Source organism: Neopelma chrysocephalum, unplaced genomic scaffold (assembly GCF_003984885.1).
Source record: "Neopelma chrysocephalum unplaced genomic scaffold, ASM398488v2 Primary Assembly neopelma1_59, whole genome shotgun sequence".
Classification (NCBI taxonomy): domain Eukaryota; kingdom Metazoa; phylum Chordata; class Aves; order Passeriformes; family Pipridae; genus Neopelma; species Neopelma chrysocephalum.
Genome location: NW_020897714.1, coordinates 27474100 through 27492682, shown reverse-complemented (window position 1 = coordinate 27492682; position 18583 = coordinate 27474100). Strand labels below are relative to the sequence as shown.

General features: G+C 40.1%; 1 protein-coding gene across 2 annotated transcripts in view; it reads right to left on the bottom strand.

Moving 5' to 3' along the window:
- Positions 1–18370, bottom strand: part of CAPRIN2 (caprin family member 2) — a 33442-nt gene extending 15072 nt beyond the window's left edge. The window contains exons 1-8 of one of the 2 annotated variants that reach the window (XM_027680626.1): positions 17381–18370; positions 15601–15663; positions 12187–12273; positions 9509–9747; positions 8059–8141; positions 5951–6115; positions 5414–5457; positions 3229–4074 (exon numbers count right to left, since the gene is read on the bottom strand). In XM_027680626.1, coding sequence (XP_027536427.1) covers positions 3229–4074; positions 5414–5457; positions 5951–6115; positions 8059–8141; positions 9509–9747; positions 12187–12273; positions 15601–15663; positions 17381–17629 — 1776 coding nt within the window. In that variant the 5' untranslated portion in view covers positions 17630–18370. The remainder of the gene's footprint in view (positions 1–3228; positions 4075–5413; positions 5458–5950; positions 6116–8058; positions 8142–9508; positions 9748–12186; positions 12274–15600; positions 15664–17380) is intronic. The other variant, XM_027680627.1, reaches the window with a different exon arrangement.
- Positions 18371–18583: the final 213 nt, after the last annotated feature.

Here is an 18583-nt window from a genome sequence, read left to right as displayed (position 1 = left end):
TACACTACTAAACTGGTTCTGTATGTTTGAAAATGGGTAACAGAAGCCTTCCACCTTTAAGTCACCTAGCCAGGTCAAGTCTGGCAGTGTCTCAAGTTCTTAAGACAGTCCACTAGCTGCATAAGTGAGACTTGTACATTAAACACAAAAGAATTTAAACAGCCTCAAGAGTATGGAAGCAGAAGAGACTGCAGTGTCACTTTTGCTTCCAAAGATGATAAAATTTCTGTGTGCTTTAAGAAATTTGTTAGAGATTTTCTCTCCTTCCACAGCTCATACTCTGCCTTATGTTGGTAGCATTCTTTACTTCAATAAGAAGCACAAGCATACAGGGTTACATACATGACATTAAGGCTTTAAGCCAGGGCTGAAACACAGACCTTCTGTGGCATAGAAATTATTTTCTAGTTCCTACAGTTATTAAAACACACCAGCCAGAAGCAGCTGTAGTGAAGTTACCTCATTGATTTGCTGCTTTGCTAGTTCCTAGGTGTTCAAAACTATGATATTTAGTGCAACACAAGATCATTTATGTGATGGTATCAGGAAGCTAAAGTACTTCAAGTTTTTATGTCTTTTATAAAAAGAGATGCTTTGAAGAAGAGTAAGTACTTGACATTCTTAAGATGGCTTTAAACCAAGTTTTCTTTCTAGCCTACAATTAGATGCTGTTTCTGGAAGTCATTACAAGCTGGTAGCAGATTCTTAGTTTAGTAACCTATTGTTCCAGCTCACATCAAGCTTGTAAATGCCAAGATCACTTAACGTGAACCTGAATGTTGCTTGGACCAATAGAGTAACACAGTACTTGTAAGTTCAGGGTGTAATTTGTCATAACAACGTTTGTGAAAACCAACTTCAACACTACTTACACATTTGGCAAAACCTGTCTTGACATACATCCAAAGAACTGACTAAAAGTGGAGTTGAAATACCCAGGATTTTGTTTTGGACCTGTTAACAATTGCAAATAAACCAATGTAAAGGCACACCGACCACACTGGAATTTTATTAGTCAGAGTGCCAATATACTAAGTACTCCTGTTAGCTGCAGAGTACTAAATGAGGTGGAATGGTGATACCTAAGCTGTAATCACAGCTGTGCCATGTAGATACACAATTAACATTTGCTTTCTACTCAGGGCAGTATTCACAGCAGGTATAAATTAAATGGAACTGGATGACAGCACAAGCCACAAGTCAAACTGTTTTGTTTTCCCATAGCAGGCCACAAACTCAGCTCTAACCAAGTTTGCTGGTCCACAGGTTGCACAAACATTTAAACAGTTTAACAGCCCTGCATATCAGCTCACTCTGCTGTCTTAGGCATTCCACCTTATGGTACATTCAGTTAAATAAATGTATTTTAAGATCTCAAAACATAGTTTTTTAAAAGACCTCAGAGCTCTAACAGTTATTTCAGAGCAAAGAAAGGTTAGTTTCACTCAGAGGGCAGCAGCACTGACACAGGCCTTTGATCTGCCATGCCTACATCTTTGCACAAAGTCATTTATAGAGTGAGTCACTCTGGGAGTTAAATAGATCCAGCTATAGCACTGCATTGCCTCTTTACATAAACAAAGATAAGAGAAACTTGTCTGAAAAGCTTAATATGATTTTTATTATTCTTTATATGCACATCAAGCCAAAGATATCTTCATTTTTTTAAAACTGGTTGCGAAGACTAGTTATGTTGCCAGTACGCTATTTCCTACTCATTCAATATACTTTTGATATTAGGATTTCTCAACAGCTACTAAGCAAAAATAAAGCCAGCAGGTGTTTCTCTATGGATTAAGTAAATCCAAGTTTAAATACTTTAAATTATGCTTTTCCTTAATTCAGCAATCCACCTTAAGCGACCTCACATTCCAACATTTAGTTTAACTTTGCCAGTGGAAGATTCCTAGGCAGTCTACAAGTTTCTCCAACTGACTGGAGACCCTCCTTTTTACTTACTGCAGCAAAGTTTTGTCGACCACTTAAGCCATCCACCTATCCATCCCATATAAAAATAACAGCCCCATCTGTTGCATTTAAGCTTTAAAGTAATCTGCCACCAGAAATCCCAAGGCCTCTTAAAGTGCTTGAGACTACTCCAATACTTAGTTTCAGTTACAGTAATACTATGCATAGTTGGGTGCTCCACACCTATTAGTGCTCAGAGTTACTTAGGGAGAGAACCAGGTTTTCTGCCGGAACCACCACCACCGGTGGACACGAGATTCCACTCAGCTTCAGTGTAAAGATGAACCAAAGTGAAACACCTCAATCCCATTTGGTTACCCAGTGCTGCATGTTACATACTCTCTTGATCTCTTGTTCAACCTTCGCTTTGCGGTCTCGCCTCTAGGCACAAGAACATCCATTTTTCAGTTATGCCAAGTTTACTGACAAGATATAAACTTAATCATTTGCTGTGATTATTACAGAATGTATTGTGATTCCTGCTTTCTTGCAGAAAGGTAGTAGTGCTGACAACATTGTATATAGAGAATTGCTCAACTCCCCATATTGTATTCCTGAAGTCTAACTTTAAATTAACACTGCTCTTAATAACATAAGATGGCAGAAAAAGCAGAGTTATCCATTTTTACAGTTATCAGAATTGTTGCTACCCAAGCACACGTGAGAAGGAAGGTAATGTGACCAGAGGGTAGCAGCCTCCTCAGCTGAAAGCCCTGAAATGGCTTCATTTTACATTTCTAAAGCTATGCTATTGTTAGACTCCCCAGGACAGCAGTATGGTTCATGCATTCATCTGGAAATACATATTTAAGCCCCTGTACAGTTGGTATTGCTTGATCTAGACATTAGATCTCTCTTGAATCAGCAGCTATTTTAATCAAAAGCCTAAAAATTACTGAAGTGCTATTTGCATGCAGCCACAAAGTATTTGATCCCTGGATGAGTCATACCTGCTTTGTACTGCTAACTGTGGACAGAGCCAACAGCTACAGATGAACCAAGTTAATTCTTCTGTCTTGTGCATAAAGCACTTATTCAAGGCTCAAACACTGTGCTGATGTAAAAAGCAAAGCAGACCGTCTTGCCATTCAAGTATAAACTTTAACTGCCAGAATTATTCACCCCCAAGAAAGAATGAAATGGCAGTTTAAGTACAGGCCTACAAAATGCACCTTATAAACGCTCTGCTAATAGGTAGCTTTATTCCAATACACTAGTGTCAAAAGCTTAGGACAGGTAATACTACATATGCCAACTCACTTCTTTGGGTTCCATATCAAACTTCTTTGGCCCCATCTGCTCCTTTGGCCCAATACTTGCAGCTCCCCAGGACTTCGGAGGGTTCTGTAACTGTGGTGGTGACACTTGCTGCTGCCTGCCAGCTTTTTCCCAAGCCTCTCGAGTCTCCTGCTTCTTTTGTTCTGGCTCCTCCCTAAACTGTGCAGCCCAAGCCTTCACAGGCTCCTGCTTCTTTTGCTCTGGCTCTTCCCTAACAGGCATTTCCCATGTTTTCACAGGCTCTGGCTTCTTTTGTTCTGGTTGCTCCCTAGTTTGGGTTACCCAAGGTTTTGGAGATTCCCGCTTTTCTTCTGGTTCTTCCTTAACTGTGGTTACCCAAGGTTTTGGGGACTCCTGCTTTTTCTGTTCCTGCTCTTCCCTAACTTTTGTTACCCATGGCTTAGGTGATGCCTGTTTCTTCTGGTCCTGCTCTTCCCTAACCTTTGCTACCCAGGGTTTGGGAGACTCCTGCTCCTCTCGGACACGTGCTACCCAGGCCTTTGGTGCTTCTTGCTTCTTCTGTTTTTCCTCCTCAACACGGGTCTCCCACGGCTTTGCAGACTCACGCTTCTGTTCCTCCTCTTTAACACGAGCTTCCCAAGGCTTTGGAGAATCTGGTCTTTTTAGTTCTTGCTGTCTAACACGAGCTTCCCAAGGCTTTAAGGCCTCTTGCTTTTGCTTCTGTTCCTTCTCTTCAGTATCAACAAGCATTTCCCAGGACTTTGGAGGTTCTTGCTTTCTAGCACACTCAGCTTCCCAAGATTTGGGCTCTTCTGTCTTCTTCTTGACAGAGTATTCTGCTTCAGGCAAATAACGCCTGTTGAGAAACTATATAGACCAGAGAAACTTAATGGCTCCCAAGAACACATTTTGCTACTACAGTTCAGGTCAGTTAAATTAGGTCAACCAGCTACTGAAAACTGCTGACTAAAAGCAGAGCCCAGACAGTCTAAGCACTAGTCATAGAAACTGTGTGGACAGCCATGGCTTTATCCTACCACACTGCAGACTAGCTCTGCTTGGCATGCCACAGAGAAACAGGAAACAGTCCTGAACAGCACAAGTAAAACCCACTAGAGCTGAGTGAATCTCCTGCCCTTATCCTCAATGCTACCTGGTGTTCCTAGGCAGTGACAATATCAAGTTCAACCGTGACTTTTTACAAAAGTTAACTCTCCTCCTAAGCATCTAAAATGCCATGGTACTGTATTAGCAAACATTGTGCTAAGTCCCCCAAATATTAGACCCAGTAACCAAGTATAACCTTCATTCTTAAAGGAGTTTTAATACTAAAAAAAGTCAGATTCTCAGATTTAGTACCACTGGACTTCAACTGCAGGCTGTGATTAGCATCAGTAAGTCTGAGAGTTTAATGATGTCCTGAAGTTTTTTTCAGTTACCACTTTGTCATGAATAGGAAGTAAATATATGAAGTGAATAATGTACAAGGCTCACTGGCTGAGATATTTTTTTCTGACAAGACACCAGAAGAGTCAGGTAACTTAACTGTAAGTTACAAAAACTCATTCTAGAGTACACCCTCTAGTGGGATACCTGGGAAACAGGGATTCAGCATTTTAAGAACCAGTATTTACACTTAAAGAAGGACACCCCTCCGTCCCCACCTTTTGAACCTAATGGTTTTTATGCTACTAACAGTCAAGGCCTGAGCACAGGAGTCTGAAGAGCCGCTGAAACAGGTCTACACACCTCTGTGCACACGAGCCTGTCTTGGAATCCCTACTTTTCTGACAAATCAGAGCAAAACCCACATCATTCTCAACCCCAGCAATATCAAGCCTACTGCAATCAGCTTAGCTTTTACAGACAGCTTTAGTAGATGTGTATTTTCTCTATTCCACAGTACACAAAAGATCTGTGTGTTTCCACTCTAAAGGCTTTGTTTTATTCAGGAAAGTGCCAGAGCATTAAAGTACTATACTGCTTCATGTAAGCCTGCTCCATTTATCCCAAAATACCCCAGATGCCATAAATTTGGGGTTAGAAATAGAAATGCAACTAAGTCTTTAATGCTTCCTACATAAAGCAACACCTAGGTTGCTGTTCAGACTCCCTTTTTAAGTTTAAAAAAGAGCTGCAGAAGTACAATTATGTGTCTGATAAATCACAATACTGAAGGAAAGCAATTAGTAGTGGAGTATCTTACCTCCTGTGGCTGTATTTCAGACTTCATAAGCTCCATAATGGATTCTAGAGAAAGGATGTTAATTTGTTTCAACTGATCAAATGCAGAAAGGCAGACCAAACAGTAGCAACTCTTTAATTCTATTTAAATAGTAGTGCCAATTGCTAAACTAGATATTCTGAAAGCTCAATTTGCCATCCAACATGCTATTTTTAGACAAGCTTTTATTTTCTCATTAGGTTTTACATTTGCAAAAGTTCAGAGTTAAGCAAGAAACATTTTGTAGTATTCATAATTTGGTTATTGTAATATGTAATATTCCCTACACCAGACAGTTCCCACATCTTTAACACGGAGAGCTGCTCAGAAGGTAAAAAACATTCTATAACTGAGTTAATTTTTTTATACATTATTAGCCAGTAGAGGTCTGCAAGACTTGCAGGTTCCATTTCAGTTACTACATTGCAAGCAAGATACAGCATCAAGCCATGCAAAGTTAATGCTCAGTTCAAGTCTTTCCCAACACTGATACAAAAATTGAACCCTTTGATATTCCACCTGGTTCCTTGACAGACTCTCCTTTTGACATCTGTCTTGTTTTCTCAGATTTTCTATTTACTTCTTCTTCCAAATCTTTTACTGGCACAGTGGTACGGGGAGTTGGAATACTTTCAAAGTAGCCAGAGTCTATAAGTTTGGATAACAGGTCCTTCATGTGTTTATCTGAAGAATAAAAATCCATGAAGTTAAAATAGGAAAATCTGAAATTAAGGGGTACTCAGATTACGGATTAAGACTTCCTTCTTCCTCCCTGTACATGAATTGCAACTTCTCCAAGTTTACATATCTTACCCAGTTATAGCAATAAAACATTTTCGTAAAGTAAAGTATTTGTTAGAGTGCTTAATATATTACTGTTGAAAACATCTTTTCAATCCAGAGGTAAGACTGCATCTTGTGTTTAAATGCACACAAGATAAACACTGAGCCACCTGGTCTCACATGCTTAGGAAGGGATTTGTGTACTATGAACAAACTAGCCAGCATTGATACTAAAATCATGTGCAGACTGCAATGTACGTAAAGCTAAACATTCACTGTGGAACCGCCCTACAAGACCCTTTTCCCAGTGACAGGACAGTAAGTCTCAGAAGGAAAAGTTAAGAACTGCAGAAACAAGCAGGGAGAATGCAAGAGACTTTCATATTGAAATTAATCCTCAAGTTTGAAAAGAGTCAAAGCTGACATGGCTGAACAAAAGCTTAGCTGTGTACTCTGAGAAGCTCTCTCCAGTTTTCTCCTCTCTGCAAACAACAAACAGCAGCTTAGAGCAAGACCTCAGAAAGAACAGTGATACTGGAAATTGTTTAAGAGGAGCTAGAGACAGGACAGCCTTGAGAACAAGAAGAATATTCAGTGAAAGATCACTCCTACCAGTGATAACCACACAAACAAGAATTGTGGCTAGAATTTAACATGGTTATAAAAAAAATTGTCTTCCAAGGCAATGAATGCTAATAAGATGACCTAACAGCTTTATCTGGAGTCTAGCTTGCACACAGAAGGACACAAGACTGACATTTAAGGGATAGAGATACTGACAAAATAATGACAGAAGTTGTTTAGGTGATAGACAAAACAAAGGTTTGGAGTCCAAGGCAACTATCTATTCACGTCAATAGACACAAGGTTAAAGTTACCAGGGAAAGTTATAAGGGAAGCTTGCAGTTCCTCCAGAAATACATGGAAAGAGTTAACACTTAGCTGTTAGTTCAACAACCTGCATATGGAAGTTAGATAGGGCACGCCAGTGCTCTGGTCTAACAGCTTCAACATTTTCAGTGACCAGTGAAAGATTCCTGCAACACAGCCACTACACAATTGGAGTAAGTGGGATAAGCAAGGTCTGTTTGCAATAGGAAAGACACTACAACTCAAGTAAAGGCAGTTTCCTCATAAGTAAGTTGTAAATAGGAACAGAAAAGAGTGTGCATATTGGCTTACAACCAGAGGTTTAGGAAGTATGGCACAAATGGAAAATATGTAGTCCCACAGATTTTGCTGTGCTTGGAAAGTGAGGACACTTGATGCAAGTACAAAGTAAGACTGCACTGTGCATGATCAGAGATCACAGTGAGTTCCATTACTGACTATCTTTCTCTGGTGTGGTATTCTGCACTGTAGGCAGACAACAGGTATGAGTCTAGAATTCCTACAAAGGAGAGAGAATCTTCAATGCTGTGGGACCTTCAGCCTGGGGCCAACGAAGCTTTGTAACACACACCAGCATGCTCAACTAAGCCTTTCATGGCTGGGAACTATTCCAAACTTAACCCATTTGCACATAACTATACACAAAGCTTTCCACTGTTCTGTAAGGTATTCACACATCAGCTTTTCAATTACTACCATAATTATTCCTCAAAAGGATGCTAGTACATTGGTTAGAAGTCTTGACCTGGAAAAAGCAAGTATGCTGTATTGCTATTGATCTGTACTTAAAAAAACAGAACTTAAACAGCAGTTCATCCTTGGATAATATTTACACATAGCACTTGGAAGTGTTTCGTTTGGAAGCCTTCCATGTATATTCACTGGTTTTAAGATATTTTAACAAGCATACAAATTTCAGATGTTTCAGTTATTTCTCTAGATGAGACACTCACATGTTGTTCCAACTACAGGTTTCTCGCTTCCTTCTAGAAGGTCCCAGAAGTAGAGAGATGATTGTTCCATCTGGTCTTCAACACTAAAACAAGTGACAAGTTTCACCAGGTAGAATCATAGCCAAGATCAACTCCTGCAGCATCCCAATAGCCCAAGTTCAGCCCTCCAAACCAAGGCTGCATACACAGAGCAAATACTAAGCCCTGAAATCATTGAAAGCAATTATAATGTATCTGTCTACGTGATTTAACCTAGCAAATGAAAGTGCTTTAGTTGGTCATTACACAGATCCTAGCACTATCCCACAAGATATCCCACCCATATAGCTGGACTTCATTCCAAGCCAGGATCCCCAGACAGGGAAACAACTGCTGTTTAATCACCGGGTCACCTTGTTTATTGGACAAACATGTACAGGGGTAACCACCAGCAGCTCCTGCCACTCTCAGTAACTAGCAGTTATTGAGAAACTTGTCATAGGTCCATGATCCACACCCTCCAGATAATGGAATTTGAAGTCCAACATGATGAAACACAGCATCCCAAAAGAAAGGATTATGCTTCCTGTGGAAGCATAATATGGTGAGAGTAATCCAGAAATTAAGTTATTTCACTGGAATGGAGACTCCTGTTGTGAAGCGTTTTATAAGTGCTGTTCTTTAGAATTTAACTTAAGCAAAGATTAGGCAAAGATTAGTGTATGACAAGTGATTAGAGCTTTTAGGAACTTAAGAGTAAGTCCATATTCAAACATGACTTAACCATGAAGTGTTTCAACTTACCACCTAATAACTACTTATTCCACGTTCAAATACAATTCTTACTACACTATCTTAAAAGTAGACAGGCTGTCATGCTAAGCATGAGCCATCATAGTACGACAGCAGTGCCACATTAGCCCTCACACACTTTACCTCTGTTGACAACCTGTTAACATGTATGACATTTAGTGAAGAGGTATCAAAAACTTCAGGCAATTTTTTAAAACCACTTTAAAGTTAATAGCAAGAGAGCCTCGGGAGCAACACTTCACATTCCCTTGGAATAAAGAAGCACATGTGGATCATCATGTGAATGGAACATGGAACAGCTTTGAATTTACTGCCCTTTTCTCACTTCATGAACAGTGAGACCTCAAGGCAACAGCACACCACCAGCCTCCCTGTTTAGGATGGTGTTGGACTATCTCCCTGCAGTGCCACAGTGTGACATGAGATGGCAAAAATTTGCCTGCAACTTGCACCTGAGGCTGTAATTACTACAGCTTTCCTTTAATGCTCCGAGTGAGGTAAATCTGTTACATTCCTAATCTCAGACTACAGCAAGGGTGCTGAATAGAATTTTAATTAGTGTTCCAAAACATAGTATTTAAAGACATGGCAGTGTCAAACAGAGGACATTTACTGTAATGAATGAAGCATACTAATTAGACAAAAATCCTGAACTTACCTCAGGTTCTCATTTCTTTCTGGACACGTCAGTTTTGCAAATCTTATGAGGTAGTCTAGTTCTTTAGAAGGCAAGTATATTGCACCATTCACACCACCTTTGAAATCTTTCTGAACGTGCTCTTGAGTGAAGTTCTGCAGCACATACTGGACTTGAAGTATTGTACGCAGTTTCTTCTTCTCTGCTTCAAGCTTCAACAGACTCTCTCTCCGCTGAGCCTTCTTCTGTGCTTTCAGCAGCTGTTTTAATACACAAATTCAACAATTAAACACAACAGTTTAGTAACAGGAACCCAGGATAAAACACTGAGCTCTAGTATTGATCATCCTACACTGGGCAAACTAACTATTAATTTTGGTTAGGTAACGGAACCTCCTAACCCTCTTCAGACAGCCAGGATCTTTCCAGCTCCTCCTTTGGAAGAGTTCCCCATTTATCTACTAATTCTTTTAGTCAAACTGGATACTGATAGCTTCACTTGTGATATGCCTTTATGATACCTAGATCCTGATTATGTCTGCTAGTTGTTTTACTGTAACAGCTTTTAAAGGAATTGGTAGAATTGATACCAATGCACAAATCCAGGTCTAGTTGACTTTTAACATTTAGCACAAAGTTGGAGATGCAGATGTTGTCTCAAGTTTCTCCTAATAAGACAACTGCTCTTCATTTTTACATACTCCAGTTTGATACAGCAGAATCTTAGTTACTTTTATTTTCGTTGGCAGAAGACTGAAGCACTCATTAAATAAGCAACAACACAAGTCACAGAACATACACAGTGCTCATGCAGTCGAGAAGTTTCTCATCATGTGCTAGTAGAACTATCCAGCAGACGCTATCCAAGTAACTGCAGAATTCCAAATGCTTCAATATGGGGTAAGATTTATGAAAGTTTTGTTTCCTAGAACACACTGTAAAGGCTACAAGGATGCTGTTGCCAGAAAGGCCTCCAGTGTTCCAGTAATGGCTATTGGCTGTAGAATCCATACCAGCAGAAGCAGAGCCAAGTTAAAAACAAAGTGAGTTACCCTTTAAATACAGCATAAGTTCAAAAACAAACATGAACTGGTAGAAGTTAATGCTGGACTACTAAAAACACCTGCACACAGATACACTGGGTCACAATCCTTCATTTCTGATATTTTTATGGGCAGCTACACAAAGCAAAGCAATAGGAAGCAATCCAAGTTTTAACATTCAGTACAGTAGTTTCTATATTCAACACAGAATGGCAGAGGGAACCTAAAGCAGTAACACTGCTGAAAAGGCTCTTAAATTTCTGCTCACATAGTGCTTTGAGAGATTTACCACACTACCTGGAATTACTATATATACTATATATACACAAGATACATTCTCTAGCGAAACTGTTTGGGTCTCAGTAAACACCGAGACAAGCCATTTTACCAGTCCTTCAGCATTCTGTAGGAGGCAGAGAAATAATGCCAGAGCAGTGACTAATCATGTTTAGCATCCCCACCACTACCCTGGATCAAATTTTTCCCAAGGGTAGTATTTGCTTGAGCCAAGAGACTGATTTCTCCAAAGATAAAACACTCACATACATAAAAATAATGCAGGTAGTGCTTTAAACCCTGAATAAAGACCTTATTTAGGTAACTTGCCATAATCAGAGAAAACTACAGCAATTTAAGTAACAAACTCCACAAGTTTCAGTTAAATTTTACTGAGAAACATATTTCTTAAGGAAACCAAAGTGATTTAACCTCAGCACTTTCCCTCATTGGAAACATTATTCAGTTTGGAAGTGATCTTGAGACATTGTCTGGCCCAGCCTCCAGAATAAAGGCTCCACTGAATCAAAACTAAATTGCTTGGAACTTTGTTCAGTCAGGTCTTGAAGAGATCCAAGGACAGATTTTACTACTTCTCTAGGCAGGCTGCTTTAGTGCTCAATTATCCTCAGAGTATCCATTTCCTCCTACCTGCCTGGAACCTACTATTGCAACTGGTGATCATTCCTCCTCCTACCACATCTCTCAGCAAAATCCTGGCTCCACCCTTTCAGTATTTGGTATCTGAAGGTTAATACTCCCCCTCCTGTCAAGCCTTCACTTTACCAGACCCAGCAAGCCCAGTTCTTCCAGGCTCTCCTCAGAGGTCTCATTTTCCAGGCCCCAGCCATTCAGGGGCCCACCACTGGACTCACTGAAGCTTGTCTACAGCCTTTGTCTACCAAATGACCAGAATCAGACACAACTGGTCAACAAGTACCAAATAATCAGTTTTCCTTAATCTCCTAGTCCTCAGTCTGTGTCTAGACTTCAGTGATCCAAGGGTGATCCATTTACTTTGCCTGCAGCACCAAGGACCCACATCCCATCCAGTAGAGCTGCTTCCCCAGCAGTCTGCACCTGTGCAGGGGATGAGTCCACCTCAGGCACATGGTTAATGGATTCAAATCTAAGTAAACTGGAATCATCTCAAAAGCAGCTGAGCTCCAATGACTCAGTTTACTTAAGCACAAGCTCTTACAGAGGCGTGCAGTGAATTACTACATTGTGGAGGGGTACACAAAATTGTCCACACTTTTCTCCTCTAAGACAGGAACTTCCTAGTATTGTGTGCACTGGCATGCAACAGTAGCCATTAGAAAAGTAGCACAAATCTTGCAGTTACCTCCTGGCAATATAGAAAAGAGCATTTATACTTACATCTTGGCTAAGTCCTGAAAAAGTCTTCTGAAGCTCCTTGGCAAATTCCAAGTTATGTACTACTTCATCATATTTCTCTACTGCCTCCTACAAAGGAACAGATAAAAATGTATTTTCTCATGCTTAAAATTACTGGTTGCAACTCAGTTCCCTGGTACTTAAATTCTCATTGTGAATCAGCCATTTAGTGTGTACTTCTCTGAAATTGTAACTTTACAATACTATGTCTATAGCTGGTACTTTAAATTTAACTGCAAGTATCATTGACCCATAGTTATCCGAAATGTGCAACAGAAAGGCAGCTCACACCACCAGACATATATCCTACGAACTTGCCTGCATTAGACTTTCCAGGCAACATCTTTTACAATACTTGGTACACTAATGTTGACACAAGAAAGCCTGGATACAAGTTTTCTTTTTTTTTTTTTCATTTTGGTGCCATAGGTCTCGGCAATCACAGGTAAACAGGTACTTAAAATCAGGCACTGATCTGAAAACCCAGAAGGAATACAGGAGACAAGTTCAGCACAGATCTTCTACCCTCATGCACAAATGCCTTCACAGATAATTTGTACAGACTCTAGAAATACACAAGGCAAGTCATACTTTAAGAAAAAAAGTCTTTCAAATTTAGCTTCCACAAATTAAGCCATGTTCCTGTCTCCACTAATAGCTTTAACCAATATTTTACCAGCTAGTCTTCAAAAAGACTAATTACAGTAGATTATTAATTGCATTTTGATATACCCTTTTTTAATGAGTCATTCATTTACATAAGCTTACTTGACAGCTCTCAAGATAACAAAATGCTGTCATTCAGACATGCTGCCCATATCCTCATACCACAAGGCATGTCTGTTTAGTTAAGTTTAATTTCAGTTGTTCGCATGTGCTTTACACTCAGTTTGGTTTGTGCTCCTGACATAGCATCATAAGTTTTTCTGTAACAGGCTTTTCCAAAGCAGTGTTAGCGTTGAGTTTCATCAGTGCAGCGACAAAAGCTTAATCCACTGCCCCAATATGACTTGGGACATCTGCAAATTCCATATGTGTTCCTAAGCAACTGGAAAACAAGTTACACGTTCATTTGTTCAATCAGTTTGATTGCTTAGTTGCTTTTATAGACTCGTTTGTAGCATACTAGACAACACTAGGCCTAAATGCTACTCAACACATAGTGCATGTGTTACTGTAAATCACTCACCTGGTAGTTTAGGTTGTCTTCACACAATTTACCAAGCAACTTTTTAGTGGTAATTAGCAGTTCACTTAGCACTTGGGAGAATGACTTCTAAGACCCGAATGCCCACACATTTGAGTAAGATTCACAATGTAACACCGACAGCTTACTAGACAGATTACAGTAACTGTGCTTTTAACAAAGCAAATTCCAGAGTAAAACACCCTACCTGAAAACACTAAGAACAGTTACCACTGCTCTGATGACAAGCTATAACTCAGCCTGCGGGAAGGCAACAGCTTTTTTCTGTCACACCTGTTATTAACATTCATTAACAGCATGCTGGAGGAACAGTACCGAGGAAAATCTGCTCAGCTTGCAAAAGAGCACAATATTGCCAGTAAGAGCATTTAACTTGCTGGAAGCTCCTCATTTTTGAAACAAATGTTTCCTAAAGCGAGGCTAGCACACAGTAGCTCTGGCAGGCATGCACCATAAGTAATTACAGCTTAATCCAAATTGTTTGCAAAACATGTTCATCATCACCAGATGTGCACTTCTTCCACTGTATAAGAAATTGAAACCTAAAGAAACTGAATTGCCATCTATAGTTAAGTGTTAGGCTGTATGAAGCTCTACTCTAGCTTCAATTTGTATATACACCAGGAATCTGAAAGTTATAAATGTAGTATTTCTGTATATTAACCACTGAAACAGGAATTTTCATAAGATTATAATGACATACCGAGTGTCTATGTGCTTCTTCAAGTCCTCTGAACAGTCTGACTACCACCTGCCAGTTGACTAGCAAGACTGAATCTAATTCCACATTTTAAAAGCCTGAGATATCCCAGAAACTGAGATAAATATACTAATATTTAAAAAGTGAAGCTCAGCTAGGAATACTAGAAGCCAGTAACCAAGTTAATGCCATTTTCCAAAATTAGTGCTGTTGGATGCATTTGAAAGGAAATTCATCTACATAATCCTTCATCTCTTTAGTTCCCCACATCTTAACACATCTTAATTTCACTTTCACCTAACAGCTTTTCAAAGTCCAGGGCATATACCAGAGTGGTCAAATTTAGATGTAGCTTTAAAGCATGTTCCAGACTAATCCAACTTACACAGAACACTGTTAAATATTCTCACTGTTCGTGGCAGAAAACAGATTGTAAAGAATATCTATGATCTAAACACAAAAGATTCTTGCCCACCTGATTCCAGATTGAGTTTACAGGAACTGAAAGGCCATCATCTTACTTGAAACCATCAGGTTTAATCAATTTACTTTTGCACTTGAGATGGCAAGAGGCTACATCACATTTTGCTGCTAAGTGCTAAATGATCATTCACTCCAATAGGTCCGCTTTTAAGCAGCAAGTTATCATTTCCCCTCTTATCCCATTTATGTCGAGCTCTCTTTCACAAATGATTCAGAGTAAGAATATAGTATTTGTGTTCTCATGCTGCTGCACTGTGATAAAACTAACACTCGAAATATTTTTCCAGCTGGTTTACTAGCATGATCAGCACTACCACTGAAGTGTCAGTACCCTTCATCACACAATTATTCTTTAGCATGTGTGCAGTATATTTCAAAAATGTGACTCCTGGATGAGTAGAGCAATAAACCCTTTGGAGTATGTGACACTGTACTCGGATGCGCTTAAGAATTAATAACTTTCATGTTACAGAAACTTTGTTTCAGTTCTAGAATCCATTTCAGTTCAAGACAGAAAAAAAGCTAGAAACCCTGTCAGTTCAGTTATATTAACAGCTACTTGTAAGCAACAGCACTGTGCAGCCGACAGGCAATTTCAAGTGACACCTGTTAATGAAAAAGTCACAAGGATTAATTAGCTACACCAGAATTCTTAAGGTTTGGGTTCCAACACTGCACTACCAATACAGATAAGCTGCACACAGACACCTCATTATGAAATAAAGGTCCAGAAGCACTGAAGCTGAAAGTCTACAGAGCAAAGATAAACAAGGACCTTCTACCACTTCATTACAGAGCAGGAAGGTTAAAGCAGGAGACAAAGCTTGTGGGCTTAATGTTCAGTCTAATTACCAATAATTTGTTCATTTGGTTTTGTGAAAGATGCCACTGCAAGCCTGCAGGCACTGCTTCTGTAAAACCACACCATCATGTCCTTCAGCAACCTGTCCCTTTTGACACACTGGAAGGTTTTGAGGCCCTAAACTCATGCATAAAGCAACCTTACCAACTGATCTTGATTGAGGGCTTCCCCCTTCTTCAGACGATCTTTGTAGTCTTCTAGTTTGAGCTGCAGAAAATTCAAAAACCAATTTTATATTAATTTCTGTCTAATGTGAACTATGGGGTATGAGTCAAGTTACATATTCTTTCTGTATTTTAAGTCATCCACATAGTACAAGAGAATAGAGACTTTGCTTCTTCCTTTTGTTGTCAGGAGAAAGGAACACAAAGTTTTGCTATTGCCTTTGATTTGGCAATCTTAGCCTGCAGGACTGTCTACTTCCTTTCCCTGTTATTGATCTTTCAGTTCCTACTTGCTACCTTTGTTTAATTTAAGAAATATTAATGCATTGATCCAAGACTTTTAAGAGGCTCCAAATACATCTAGTGTCCTTATTTTAAGTTAGCTTGTTTAGCTTTTCCAAGTTAATGCTGGAATTCAGTTGTATTACCCTTGAATAATCCTTCTGAATTCTCAAAAACGTGTCTTTCAAAAATTTGGCTTTGGTTACATCAAGATTCTATAGCACTATTCCCTAAGAAAGTGGACAAGTGTCCTCAGGAAAGAAATAAGATTTATTTCCAGTATATTGAAACAGTTGTTAAATGCTGATGTAAACAATACAAAATTAAACTATTAGGTATTGCAAGCTTCTTTTATACACACAGGGAAAAGAAAGGGGAGTTTACTGCCATGAAATCAAATACTGTTTAATTTCTGTATCTACAGAATTTTACTGACACAGTACCTACAGAAGCCTAGGACTAGGAATACTTTCTGCTCGTATTAAGTCACACTTTCATTTGCTGGTGATGCCATATTGTCATTCGTATGAAAATCAAAGATAGCAGAGAAATTAACAACAATAAGCTACCCTGGACAGAATTAGAATACAATACAAAGTTGGTTAATCACACAAAGAAAACATGCTTGTCTGACATTATTCAAAACTGCAGTATTACTGCTGTCTCATGTCATGCATCATGCTGTATCTCCTGCAGGAGGATCAAGTCCCCTAACCACATGGCCAGAAGTCTGATCTACTCCTCCTCACCCAAACACGTAACAAAGCTTTGCAGACATTTAGAGAAACACAATATATTCACACAGCTGCTTTACTTGTGATCCTGATCCAATACTAAAAGCAATGGCACAATTTTTCCTTTTATCTCACAGAAAATAGTATTAAAAGCCACACACATAGCCTTCAGTCACCTGCCAATCAACTGAAAAGCCTTGAAATGCAAAAGTCTGAGTAGCTATAGCCACAATATTTTAAGTGTATCATCTAAGTTATTATTCTCATTAACATTCTTCTGTTCCCACAACCTCAGAAAAGCAGAGGCCAAAACAAGAGAGCAGGTTTTGGAGGATTTCTATATACAAGCTTTCTAATGAACAACATTTGTCTATATTTAAAATATATAAGTCAAATATTTATGCAAAGTAAAGGGCAATACATATTTAACATACACTGACATTTCCACGAGTCAGAGAAAGCGCTGTTCTAATTTCCAGTTTTACAAACAATTCTACATCCTAATATTAGATGCATGTAACTGATGAAAGAAATAGATATTTCCGCAAGATTATAAGCCATCTTTAAATCAGTTCCAAGTTTGTTCTGAACTGTTTCAGTCTGGAGAAGCATCTCCAGTTCTGATCAACATATACTTGATCTCTATATACACACATAACCACATTCCAGCTATTAAAAATAATTGCAATCATATGTAACGAGCTTTACAATTGCCAGTTTAAATACCGAAGAAAACCAAGTTACCTTCTTTTTCTCGATGTTCCTGATCTTGTGTTTGAGGCAGATGAGCCCATTGTCGATGTACGTCTCGTAAGCCTGGGAAGGAGAAGCCGCCGTGCTCAGCGCGGACTGCAGGGGGCTGGCGGGAGCCGGGCTCTCCCCAGACGGGGTCACCTGCTGCTTGGCCGCCTTCATCCTCTTCTCCTCCCCTTCCTCCGACCGGCCTGAAGGTGATGATGGGCGATGAAAAGGGGCTTGGGAAAGCTGCACCATTGAAATGGATGGAGCTGCAAAGAAACTCCTTTCATTTAGCTCTCTCTCTCACCTCCCTCCCCTTTCAAGTTACATCGTTTCTTATCGTACATGAGAACATGTAACCACAAAACTGAGCCTCAGTAAGATCTGATCGCAATTTTTCGCTCTTCTCCCTCCCTTTCAGAAAATCCGTGGCACGAATTTCAAAGCAAGGCAAACTTTGTATTGTTCAAAGCCTTCCCACCCATCCAGATACCAGAAATCCTTTACATAGGCAGAATTAGACAGCACAGGGGATGATTCCAGAAACCCAATATAGTGACCATATAAAACTAGGCAGGCTTCCTGCACACATCACCCACAAGGGGAAAAAAAAACTGCAAGCAAGCAATTGCAAATCACGCCCCCAGCCTGGCATCCGGGCTGCAGCCTGAATGAAGATTTCGAAGTGGAATGCCTGAAGGCATAGCCCCTCTTCTTCTCTCTCAACCCCATTAAATCGGTTTTACCCTTTCATGACCTCTGCAGCAGTCCAACCGAGAACTTAAAAATATTTCAATGGAAAAAAAAGGGATGACAAAAGAAAAACGCTGAAGAAAGCCAGCAGCACGCTCAGCTACAACAGCATCATCCCTCCGTGAGGAGCCGGTCCCTGTCTACACCCCTCCAAAAGACGTGCCTGTGCCATGGCAAGACACCAGCTTCCATGGGAGAGGCTGTAACCTTGAGCAAAGAGTTTCCGCAAGAGATGCTCCGCCACCCTCATCTTCAACTACTTACGGACACCTGCTCCAGGAAAGCAATGACACCACAATTCTGCCTGCCCGCCGCCGGGGAGGCCGCGCCACAGCAGCCCCGCGGGCGAGGGGGGAAAAACCTGCCTCCCTCCGGGACAACCCCGCAGGGCTCAGCCTTCCATCCCGTCCTTGCCAGGGATGGGCAGGGGAGAGAAGGGCACGGCCGCCGCCTCTC